Genomic DNA, 12,498 nt, shown 5'->3' on the forward strand with positions numbered 1-12,498 from the left:
CGCAGATGGCACATGATAAAAAAAATTAAAAAAACACAAAATGGATAATCGCGTAGGGAGGGTTAAAGGAGGATTCCACTGTGTCTTAAAGGTTGTACAGGGCGGGGTTGTCAGTCACCCTATGAAAGCAAGTACAAAACCATCTGCTACTTTTGAATTGATTTCTGGAAAAGAAGATGCAAAATAAGATAAGAATGCTAAGTCCCGGTTCACACTACAGCGACTTCAGATCCGACTTGTCAGATCTCAAGTCGCCCCAAGTCGCTGGACATAAGAAATTCCATTGAATTGAATGAGAGGTGTCCAAATGTACACTACTGAAGTCGCTCCAACTTCAGAAAAAGGTTCCTGTACTACTTCAAGGCAACTTCTAGCTGACTTGTACCTATAGATTTTAATGGAAGTTGCCTCCACGTCGGATCCTTATCTTAATTGATGTGACTTGGAACGACATTACAGGAAGATTACCCAGGAATTCCCTGAAGTTGCTTCGAATTTGCCTGGAAGTTGCCTCAAAAATTGCCTTGAAACTTGCCTCGAAGTTTCCTGCCAAAGTCGTTCCGACTTTCAGGTCACTGTACTGTGAACCGCCACTTATTCTCCTAACATAATCCATACACATGTATAGATAAAGGGGAACTTTACCCACAACTAGATCAAAAAAATAAAGGGCCGGATTCAGAGACATCAGTGTATCTCTGCGAGGGCATAGCGCATCTCATATGCGCTACGCCGACGTAACATAGAGAGGCAAGTACAGTATTCACAAAGCACTTGCTCCCTAAGTTACGGCGGCGTAGCGTAAATGGGCCGGCGTAAGCCCGCGTAATTCAAAGTAGGCTGGTAGTGGGCGTGTTGTATTGAAATGAATCGTGACCCCATGTAAATGAAGCGCCGAACGAACGGCGCATGCGCGCACATGCTCAGAATCACGTCGAATTTACTCCCTAAGATACGCCGGGTCTATTCATGCGACGTGATAGTAACCTACGCCCAGCCCCATTCCCGTACGACTTACGTAAACAACGTAAAATACGGCGGCTGTTCCGACGTCCATACCTTTGCATTACTTGCGCCTCATATAGCAGGGGTAACTTTACGCCGGACGTACGCCTTACGTAAACGACGTAGTTAAATGCGACAGGCGCAAGTACGTTCGTGAATCGGCGTATCTAGGTCATTTGCATATTCGACGCATACTGAAGCGCCCCTTGCGGCCAGCGTAAATATGCACCCAAGATACGACGGCGTAGGAGACTTACGTCGGTCGTATCTTGGCAAGATTCAGGCGTATCTGGTTTCCAGAATACGCGTAAAGATACGACGGCACACATTTGGACTTACGATGGCGTATCTGGAGATACGCCGTCGTAAGTCCTTTCTGAATCCGGCCCAAAGTATTTGGCCTGGAGCAAAAGTGCAACTTGGAGATGGGCCAGCATGATTGGGGTGGGCAGTTGAGGCGGAGAGAATAGTGGTGTGATGGGGAAAGGTATTAATCCACTTACTGGATTGGTGGGTCCCGAGAGATGAGGGTGTCATATAGGGAGTAGAGGGATGTAGGGTTTTGTTGGAGCTCTCATAGAATCAGGAAGGTTTCTCCCACCCACTCTTCCTTTTTATGTTGGTTTAGGGGGGCTCCTAGTAAAATTTCTTGTAGCACAGGGTTTAGGAGATATTAATGTTACCTACAGGTAAGCCTTATTATCGGGTCCTCCTCCCCTAACACAATGGGTGGCTTGTGGTCTTTGAGGGTTCTCCCCAGCAACTATGGGGTCTTGATGGACCCTCAAAAGGAGCTTGTTGAATTCTGAAAGGATGGTACTTTTTAAAAGATTATTTTTTAACAGTCAACGGGGCTCAACACTCCCCCTTCATTAAGGCTAAAATCAGGATGATGCAGGCACTTGGATTAAAAAAGCCTTTTTTGATAAAGAAATGTATTTAACCTTTAGCATCCCCTTAAAAGGAGAAGTACAGCCAAAGCTCGTTTGGCTAATCTTCTCCTGTTGGGATCACTCCTGTGACTTTGTTCTAGACTCCTGTGTCCTGTTTTTAGCAGACAGCGGGCTGAACCCCGCTGTTGGCTGACGTCACAGTGCCGGTCAAGGCTCGGGCAAGATTGTGACCACATGGTCGGGATCTGCCCACATACCTGGACCGGTGTCCTGCCGAAAATATTCCCCCGGCGGATTAGGACCCCCCTGTACTGCGCAGGCGTGGCACTTGTGCAGTACGAACCTCAACCGAGCCCCCTTGCACTGCGCAGGTGCGGCGATGAGTCTCCAAAAATAGTCGAACATGTAGAGCTGAGTGTCAGCTCTACACGGCGCATGCTCAATGACTATCACATATGCCGCACGCTCCCGATGCTAGTGCTACTCTACAAGGGTGATTTTAACAATAAAGTACACGTCTTAGCGGGCCGTGTTGATGGGCAGGTTTTGCAATGGCAATGTTGATGGGTGGATTTGCACATTTAACTCAGATGGCCAACACGCCCCGCTAGGACGTGTACTTTATTGATAAAATCACCCCCGCCCCTTGCAGAGTAGCACTAGCATCGGGAGCGTGCGGCATATGCAATAGTCATAGCGCATGCGCCATGTAGAGCTGACTCTATTTTTGGAGACTCGCTATTTTACGCTATTTTTGGAGACTCGGCACCGCGCCTGCGCAGTACAAGGGGGTCCTAATCTGCCGGGTGGAACTTATTCGGCAGAACACCGGCACCCAGCTTAGGCTCTCAGCGAGACGCTCCCGCTCTCTCCACAGCCCGGCGCTCACAGGGGAGAGGAGACAGAGAGCAATAGAAGAGACTTTTTCTAACCGGAGTTAAGAGTCACTTTAAAGCCGTGTTACAATTTTTCATTTATTCCAACCGCAGTCCTTTAAATGACAAGAGCTTGGAGATTGGCTAGCATTGGCGGAGTATTTTTCATCCAAATTACCCTCTAAACACTTTATAACTAGAACAAGAACACGGCAAATCTCTCCTTCCTTTTCCTCCCTTTACAGCAAATCACTTTTTGTTGGAGTGTCAAGTCTATTGGAGAGAATATCAAGCGGCTATGAAACTCTTCAGTTCTTCTCCAAGAACCAATCTCTCAGAATTGGAAAAACCAGAAGAAGAAGAAGAACACTGCAAACACGTAAATCGTAAAAGAGATAATACAGCGAAGTCTCCAAGGAAGCCACTGTGTCAAAGTGTACTTTTCAAGGAAGATTGACAATTTTTTTTTTGCAGCTTGAAAGGATGAAAACCAGTTCAAATCCACTAGACACCACTAAAATCATGACGCACCTTCCTTAACAGTCATTCCAACACAGAGTCATAACAAAGGTGTGGTACAGGTCAAAAAGCTAAGGCTTCAGTACGTTTAGCTAGCGATTCATGGTTACGAAACACATAAACCTTCCACTCTGAGGAAGATCAGCTGAGCAAATTCAATCTCGTAACAAAAACGCAAGTGCCACATATGACCAAAAGTTTGTGGACATCCGACCATCAAATCTTTATGAGCTTGTTGGATATCCCATTCTAAACTTTGGCCCGGATTCAGTAACAATTGCGCTTTTTTTACGGAGGCGCAGGGCAACGTTTTTGCCCTGCGCCCCCGCAATTTTTTTGCGCTGCCCTCGATTCGTAAATTGCGCGGGCGCGCCAGCAAAATGCCCGGCGTAAGCACGCGCAATTTAAATGATCCCGTAGGGGGAGGGAATCATTTAAATTAGGCGCGTTCCCGCGGCGATCGTAGAGCGCATGCTCCGTCGGGAAAATTTCCCGACGTGCATTGCGGCAAATGACGTCGCAAGGACGTCATTTGCTTCAAAGTGAACGTGAATGGCGTCCAGCGCCATTCACGAATCACTTACGCAAATTTCAAATTTCGCAACGCGGGAACGACGGGTATACGTAACATTGGCTGCGCCTGCTAATAGCAGGGGCAGCCTTACGCAAAAACCGCCGTACGGAAACGACGTAAATTGCGTACGCAGGGCTCGCGCAACGTTGTGAATCGGCGTTCCTTTCCAATTTGCATACTATACGCTGAGCACAACGGGAACGCCACCTAGCGGCCATCGCAAGAATGCAGCCTAAGATATGCAGGCATAAGAGCCGTATGCCGCGCATATCTTAGGCTGCAGTCGGCGTAACGAGGTTCCTGAATCGGGAGCATTCGTTACGCCGGGGCAAGTAAGCAATTGCGCTGTGTAACCTATGGTTACACAGGCGCAATTGCTTCTTGAATCCAGGCCTTTGTTTTACCCCAGAGTAAAAAATACCCCAGAGTAAAAAATAGTCTCCTGGTCTAGGGGAACCCTTGTTAAAAACAATTTATTGGGAGTCGGTGGGAAAAATGTAAATTACATTGGTGGCCTATGGGAAGAATGCCCCTCCTAGGGCCCGTTCACACAGACGTGTCCGTGTACGGGCTCCGCTTTGCTCAGCGGGGATCGCTCCACCGCTGAGCAGGCACAGACGACAGGTGGGTCTCTGCTCACTGTGCAGGGACCGACCTGTCAGAGCGCCGCTCTCCTCTATGGGGGAATTGGATGAAGACGGACCAGTCTCCGTGGGAGACTGGGGCAATGTCGTATGACGTTGTCCCAGAACAACAGAACGTCCCGCCCGCCGCATAGACAAATTTGTAGTTAAAGTATAACTAAAGACTAGGGATGCACCGATATATTGCCCGCTGAAAATTATCGTCCGGAAATAGGGTTATCACCATTTTTCCGATAGGAAAAAGAAAGAAAAAAAAAAGTGGCAATAATGGACGCCAACATTTTTTGCCCCTTTATCAGCAGAAAATATGCTCATAATGGCCGAAATGAAATTCATATTCATTTAAATTCATAATAATTAAAAAGTCGAATATGATACAATTATATATAAAAAAACATATGTACATTTTAAAAACTGTCCATTTTATTTTGGTGCACCACTACTAAACACAACTTTTTTTTTTTTTAGTTTTGGATAGCGGAAATGTGGATTAGAACCCCTATCTGTTTTTATTGCTGTCCCCGTTAAGGAAATTCACCCTTTTTATTTGTCCGGTTTATCAAAAAATCCTAAATGTTGGGTTGTCCACAGTCAAGTAATAGAGGGGAAATCTTCCAATGGGGACACTAGTTCTGGTGACATGGGGGTCCCAATAGATTCCCTTGCTTTGCAGGGATTTCTTTCACTTCTTGCTTTGGCTAAGGGACAGGAAGTGAAGGGGAATCTCCCCAATGGGACAAAGATGGCAAAATAAACCTTACATGGGTTATAAGCCTCCCTTACGCTATCCTAAGTGAAACAAATGAGTGCAACTGTATTCGCAAAGTACACAGCCTTTAGTAAATCCACCCCATGGTGTAAAAACAACATGGTTCATCAAGCTGAGGTTTGTAACAGCCTACTGCAACTAATGGGTCAGCTTTCAACTAATTATAGCAAAGACAGGTTTTGGAAGCCGATTCCAGATTGGCTGCCAGAGGCCTTCTTTTTTTTTACACCCTTATGAAAGGCTTGAAATAAGAACTGTCTGTGCTCATTTATAAAAGTGATTGAAATAAAACCATATGGGTAGCCCCAAAGCCAGTTAGATTCAAGCTTCTACCAAGAAAACATCAGTTGGTGAACGAGAGTTGCCTTTTGGCAGGGGTCTCAAACTGGTGGTCCTCCAGCTTTTCCGGAACCACAAGTCCCATTGTGCCTCTGCCTACGGTAGGCATGCTTGTACCTGTCAGCCTTGCAATGCCTCATGGGAATTGTAGTTCTGCAACAGCTGGAGGGGCACCAGTTTGAGACCCCTGCTTTATGGTAATACAGTCCGTTCTTTCAGATAGAGCATGACCTTACCTTGGATCCCAAAAAACATCTCAAACTCCTTTATATAATGTACCTTCAAATAATAAAATCATCCCTTACCTGTGCCAGGCCGTCCCATGATGATCTCCTTTTTAGGTGCAGGATGGCTGCTGTAGTCACTGGGCACAATCACAGGAAGCAGGGCCGCAGGGGATGGATGGAACGCCACAGGCTGGAATGGCGACGACATGCTGAACACGGCTGGAGGGTGATCTGTAGGACCCGAAGATGTGCAGATAATGGATTCTCCAGTGCTTGTTGGCCCAGAAGGTAAAGATCGTGCCACATTCTGCATCTGGGTGGCATTGATGGGTACCGGTATTTGCAGCTGTGTTTTGGAAGGATGTTCCTTGGAACAAACTTTAACCATGCGCCGTGGGCTGCCCGCTCCAGCTCCTGTTGCACTAATACTGCGGGATCCTCCGTCTGTGGGCTTTTCTACAAACTTTGATGGAAGGGGGACATCTGGGTTCCTCACAATTACAGGAGAGTCTCTCTGTACAGCAGGAACTCTACGGACCGAGGGGCTAGGGTCTGAGGTCAGGCCAGCTGGAGGGGACAGGAGAAGGGATGGAGAAGCTTGTTGGGATCGGGAGAAAATGGTGGCAGGGGACACAGATCGGTATCCGGCAGGAGTAGATGGTGTTGGGGTATGGGAGACAGAGTCCACCCCAGAGTCCAAGCTATCGCTCTTCTGGAAGTCGGCAGTAGAGCTGGCACTGCCATGATGTGAATCTGGTTTTCTCTTGCTTGGGCTCATGGGTACTGTAAAGGTAAGGTTGGTCTGGAATGATGGCATGATGCCCACTGACTGTCTCTCTCGGTGGTGAGAGTGGTGCAGCATCTCAGGAGTCAACACTGCTTGTCCCTTGGGGGTACTTGCACTCACATGTCTACTGCGTGCAGCACGCTGAATGACAGGGGAAGCATTAATGGGGCTGAAGTTAGCTGGCCTAAAGCCAAACAGTGGAGAAGGTGAGGGGGAAGGCGTTGGGGAGAAAGGAGACTGGTTGGAAACAGGGGAGAAGGATGGGGTTCCAGAACGAGAGCTACCCAAAGACACCAACATGTTGGCAGCTTCACACTCATCAAAGTCAAAGCGAGAGAGGTCTGTGGGGGCCACGAGACGTGGACGGGAGTCTGTGCGTATGCTGCTTACTTCACTGTCCCGAGATGTATCATCCCATTCAAACTCGGCACTCCCTTCTCGACCACCTCGACCTTCAGACATGCTCTCCATCTCCTTGGTTCTCATGGACAAGTGCCTGGAACAGTAGCCTCTTCTTTGAGATTCTTTCATGCAGCCATCGCGGGAACACAGTCTTCTCCATTGCTTTCCATTAAATTTCTTACGAATCCCATTAGGGGTGCAAACTACATCTCCCTTCTTGTACTTCTGCTGGGCTGCTGTCAGGGGTGTGCGAGAACGGGACCCTGGAGTGCTGCATTTATCCAAAGACACGCTACTACAGCTGCTCCGACTTCCAGCATCTGGACTAAGCAATGGGGACGGCTGCTCTGGCAATCGCCCCATTATCATTCCATAGGGTGATTTTGGAGGTGAAAGAATACAGTGTTGCACAGATGTCAATTTCTCTTCGCTCACTGGCATGCTAAAACTGATCGTCGAGACCTCGGCATCCTCAAGGTGTTTCGGTTCTGAACCACGTGGTGATGCTGGCATCTCGGCTGTACCACCTGACTGCTGCTCTGAAGTATGGGCTGCTGGCAATCTACCAATTGGCTGCTGGGGCTTTTCCTCTGCTGCTCGTGGAACGACCAGAATTGGTTCTTTACACCAAGGGAAGCGGACAAGTCGAATGCTGTTGTGGGGGACCCAGCCATAGTCACGTTCCCTTCGCCCTGGGCTCTGTTGAAAGCAAACCTTGTAAGACAAAGGATTCTGAACTATTTCTACTACAGTTCCCTCTCGGAAAGTTGTATTGTCGGGTCCCACACAGGCGCACACTGCTGACCCCACAGCGACTTCACTTGGAGTTGGTATCTGGTCCAGTACAACCGGTTCTTGCATGATGTCCAGGAATGTAATGGTCTGTGCCCCAGGAAACTGCACTCCAAGTTCGTGATTTCTACGGACTTGTTTTACCTGGCAAAGGTAGAAGGCATCTTCTTTCCTCGCCAGTACTCTCTGGGGCTGCAGATGACCTCCAACGTCAATCTCAGGCCAGGACACGGTTTGTGGCTCTAGCTCGGTTTGGGTTTTCTCTGACTCCTCTTCCAAGTCTGCAGAATGCTCGCTGGCTGTATCTGTAGAGGAGGACCGCACAGAAGGAATATCCTCTGTTTCGATGGCTGGGGCTACAGACTGCTCTGAAATGCGTTCCTGTGGTGCAGTGGTGCCATCGCTACTGCTAGAAGAATCCTCCTGTGATCCTTGGCCTTCCACACATTTTCTCTTGGGAGCTTTAGACTTAAAGGTGGCAGTTTTCCTACTCAAATGCATATCCCAGCGGGGCGTATCATATACTCCTTTACTCATCACTTGGACATTGTTGGAAGTTTCAATGCCTATCTGAGGTTTCTCTTCTTGTGTTTCAGCCTCTGTCATTTGCTGTGGGTTACGTCCTGACAGGTCTTGTTCTTGTACTCGGGTGGCTGCCATCTCTGCTGTCGCAGGTTCAACTTTTACCTGCATCCTCCTTGCCCCTACATATGCCACGGTATGCCCAGAGCCTTCGTCTGCCTCCTCTGAAGTCTCTTCTTCTGCAGCCTCCTCCTCCTCCTGCTCTTCTTCCTCCTGCCTTCCTTCCTCCACCTTTCTCTTCTGTTTCTTACTGCGGGTGGAGCTTGACACTTTGCTGTTCCCTGGGCCTGGAGATTTCTTTACGGGTTTCATCTTCGGGCTTTCTCTCTTAGAAAGACGGCACCTGTTTCAGAGGCGAAAAAAAAAAAAAAAAAAAGCATGATCACTAAAATGCCACATACAATCAACGACAGCAAAGATATTGTAAAAAATATTTTACCCACCAAAAAAAATCTAATACAATAATCTCTCTCGTGTGTGTGTGTGTGCGTGCGTATGTATGTATATATATATACACACACACACACACACACACACACACACACACACACACACACACACACACACACACACATATATATATATATATATATATATATATATATATATATATATATATATAGATATAATGTGCGTATATAACACACACACACAAAATTATGTGTATATATATATATATATCGTTTTTTTTCTCAGAGAATAGGTGCAGGAACTCCTCCCTTCCAAGTCACCCTTGACTCCACCCCCTACCCACCCCTTACCCACCGTTCCTTGGTTCCACCCCTTACCCACCTCCCAGTACCACCCCTTTTAGAGAATGCAGAAACAAGTATAATTTTGTGATGCCAAGTATTTTGTATAGAATTTGTTAATGATAACAAGAAAGGCAGTAAAATAGATTTAGCAACAATGGACATAATCCCACCGACAATAGATCCACCCCTGCAACAATGGACTCCCAACAGCCAGCATCAATCGACCTTCCAGCAGCCAGCAGATCCCTCCAAGCAATGATTGACCCCCTGCAACATAAGACCCACCTCCAGCAACAATAGACACCCCTGCAAAAATATATCCCCTCCTCCAGCAACAATAGATTCCTCAGTAGCCAGCATCAATAGACCCTCCAGCAGCCAGCAACAAAGACCCCTCCCTCAAAAGTACATCCCTCTTAGCAATGACTGACCCCCCCAGCAACAATAGATTCCCCACGGGCAACAGAAGAACTCCCCAGCAACAATAGACCCCTTTCCTTTGCAATATAGATCCCCTCCAGCAACAATAGACCCCCAGAAGCCAGCATCAATAGACTCTCCAGCACACCCCAGAACCTCTTTCCATTACATATGTTCAGTTCGGAAGGTGCCGGAACTGCGTTCCCCCCGCGTTCCTGCTGAAAAAAAGCTATAATATATATATATATATATATATATATATATATATATATATATATATATATATATATATATATATATATATATATATATATATATATATATATATATATATATATATATATATATATATATATATATATAGCAGGGGGGAGTACCTACAAAGCAGCGAGCCGTGCATTTTTTGGAAGCTGATCGCTCTCCCTATGCTTATGCGACAGGAGGAAAGCCATCTCCAATGCTGAGCCCTTACAGCTGAGCATAAAAGACGGACCGCTTTTGTATTAAGAAGAGCATTGCGTGTCAGATCAGACCAGCCCGTGACATCACTCTAAGGGGGAAATTGCCCTACCTACTTTAAAAGCATACCTGTTGTGATTAGCATTCAGGCAGAGCCGCTGATTGGTCAGCCTCTGCACAAGCACCATCCCCTTAGCCCCTTTGGCAAAGACCATATAACCAATGTTGGTCACGTGACCGGCTGCAGCAGACAGCCCCGGAGTACCTTTTTTTTTTTCCTGGAAATGCATTTCAGAGCTGCGAGTCTCCATTATACGTGCAATGGAGAACGATCATTACTAAAGCTTTAGCTTGCATTTACAGTACAGGTCCACTTAAACCCCTGTACTGGAAGCACAGCGGCTAGAGCTACAGCGATTCGCGTCCTTCCAAGGACGCGGTCTTCTCCACCAAGCGTCTATGGAGAAAGCTTCGGGATTGGTGCCCATTTTCTAACTTGCCCAATCGTTTTTGTTTTTTTTCCCTTCGGCTAGATCGGGCAACTGTCATCTCTGGTGCAGCAAAACTGTCCCTGCAGTGTGCGAATGTATGACTGTGGCAGGGACAATAGAGTGTAAGCTCCTTTGGGGGGGGGGGGGGGGGGTTGAGATGAATGGTTCAATGTTCTCCGTCAAACACTACACCATAAACGTCAGCGCTGTATAAATGAGTAACACTGATAAGCAGGATCATACGTGTGACACTGCGGTGGCTCGGGCACTTATGTTTATAGCAACACGGCATTAAAACGGGATTCCCCTTTAACCAGGTGTAATCGTTTCCTTCATCAGCACCCACTATAAATAGATATATCCAGACATCTACACCCGCCAATGAGAACAGAGACATGGTGTGAGAAGGACAAGTGCAGACATGTTAGCACACAGAGATAGGCTTCCCCTCCCAAACCCCCCTCCCCCCCCCCCCCCCCCCCCCAGGGATCCTCGTACATGCCAAGCAAGGTGGAAATGCACGGTACGACTGCCAGCAGTGGCGGCAGCGCATCGGGTTAAAAGGCTGGATTGTTATGAAAGCAGAACGGCACGTATGACAAGGGTGCATGGGTTACCAGTAACATGCTCTGCAATATCATACGCAGCGACATGCCTCCGTCACATCACCGATCGCACTCGCACACATGTATTTCATGCACGGAGACGTAGATACCTGCCTACAGGAAAGGTGGACAATGAAAGATGGCCACCTTGGCTTCTGCGATGGTGGTGGCGGCACACGCGTGACGCTTCTCTGAAAATGGTTTATTAAGACTGCAAAAGACGACTGACTGGCAGCTGTGTGTCTCCACAGCTTGGTGCTTCCGATTAAAAACCTACAGGGAGGACTACATTACTACCCCCCCTTGCTGCCTCCCGCTTATGGCATCTGTGGGCAAAAAAACGTACCTGCAGAGCTGACCGGTGTTGGCTAGGGAGCGAAAAATAAAGACTGGCGTTGAGGTGGAACGCAGTCACTGATGCTGCATATTAAAAAGCGCATTGGTCACATGTGAAGCATGTGATCGCAGTGTTGCAGTTCAAGATGAAACTACATAGAAAACGCCTTTTATAGTCTTAATTTGGCGTTAACATTGCTGAGTAATTAGCGGCGTAAAATCTGTGCGTTGGTGCCCGCTATTTAAACCTCTGGATCTGTAGTAGAGGGCGGCATGGAGTCAGGTGATCAGGCTGTGTGCCTAGACAATGCAAACAGTAGGCTGAACCCAGAGGGAGTTTTATACTACATTGCAATAGTAATACACAGAGGACTATTCCTCCCAATGACACCAACCACGGAGGACTATTCCTCCCAATGACACCAACCACGGAGGACTATTCCTCCCAATGACACCAACCACGGAGGAGGACTATTCCTCCCAATGACACCAACCACGGAGGAGGACTATTCCTCCCAATGACACCAACCACGGAGGACTATTCCTCCCAATGACACCAACCACGGAGGACTATTCCTCCCAATGACACCAACCACGGAGGACTATTCCTCCCAATGACACCAACCACGGATGACTATTCTTCCCAATGACACCAACCACGGATGACTATTCCTCCCAATGACACCAACCACGGAGGACTATTCCTCCCAATGACACCAACCACTGAGGACTATTCCTCCCAATGACACCAACCACGGAGGACTGTTCCTCCCAATGACACCAACCACCGAGGACTATTCCTCCCAATGACACCAACCACCGAGGACTATTCCTCCCAATGACACCAACCACCGAGGACTATTCCTCCCAATGACACCAACCACCAAGGACTATTCCTCCCAATGACACCAACCACCGAGGACTATTCCTCCCAATGACACCAACCACCGAGGACTATTCCTCCCAATGACACCAACCACCGAGGACTATTCCTCCCAATGACACCAACCACCGAGGACTATTC

The 12,498-nt window shown here is 47.7% G+C and overlaps 1 protein-coding gene across 7 annotated transcripts in view; it reads right to left on the bottom strand.

Moving 5' to 3' along the window:
* Positions 1 to 12,498, bottom strand: part of CIC (capicua transcriptional repressor) — a 215,061-nt gene that overhangs the window by 144,034 nt on the left and 58,529 nt on the right. For all 7 annotated transcript variants that reach the window (XM_040327301.1, XM_040327304.1, XM_040327305.1 and 4 more), the window contains exon 2: positions 5,924 to 8,751. In XM_040327301.1, coding sequence (XP_040183235.1) covers positions 5,924 to 8,720 — 2,797 coding nt within the window. In that variant the 5' untranslated portion in view covers positions 8,721 to 8,751. The remainder of the gene's footprint in view (positions 1 to 5,923; positions 8,752 to 12,498) is intronic.

This window comes from Rana temporaria, chromosome 10, assembly GCF_905171775.1.
Source record: "Rana temporaria chromosome 10, aRanTem1.1, whole genome shotgun sequence".
Classification (NCBI taxonomy): Eukaryota; Metazoa; Chordata; class Amphibia; order Anura; family Ranidae; genus Rana; species Rana temporaria.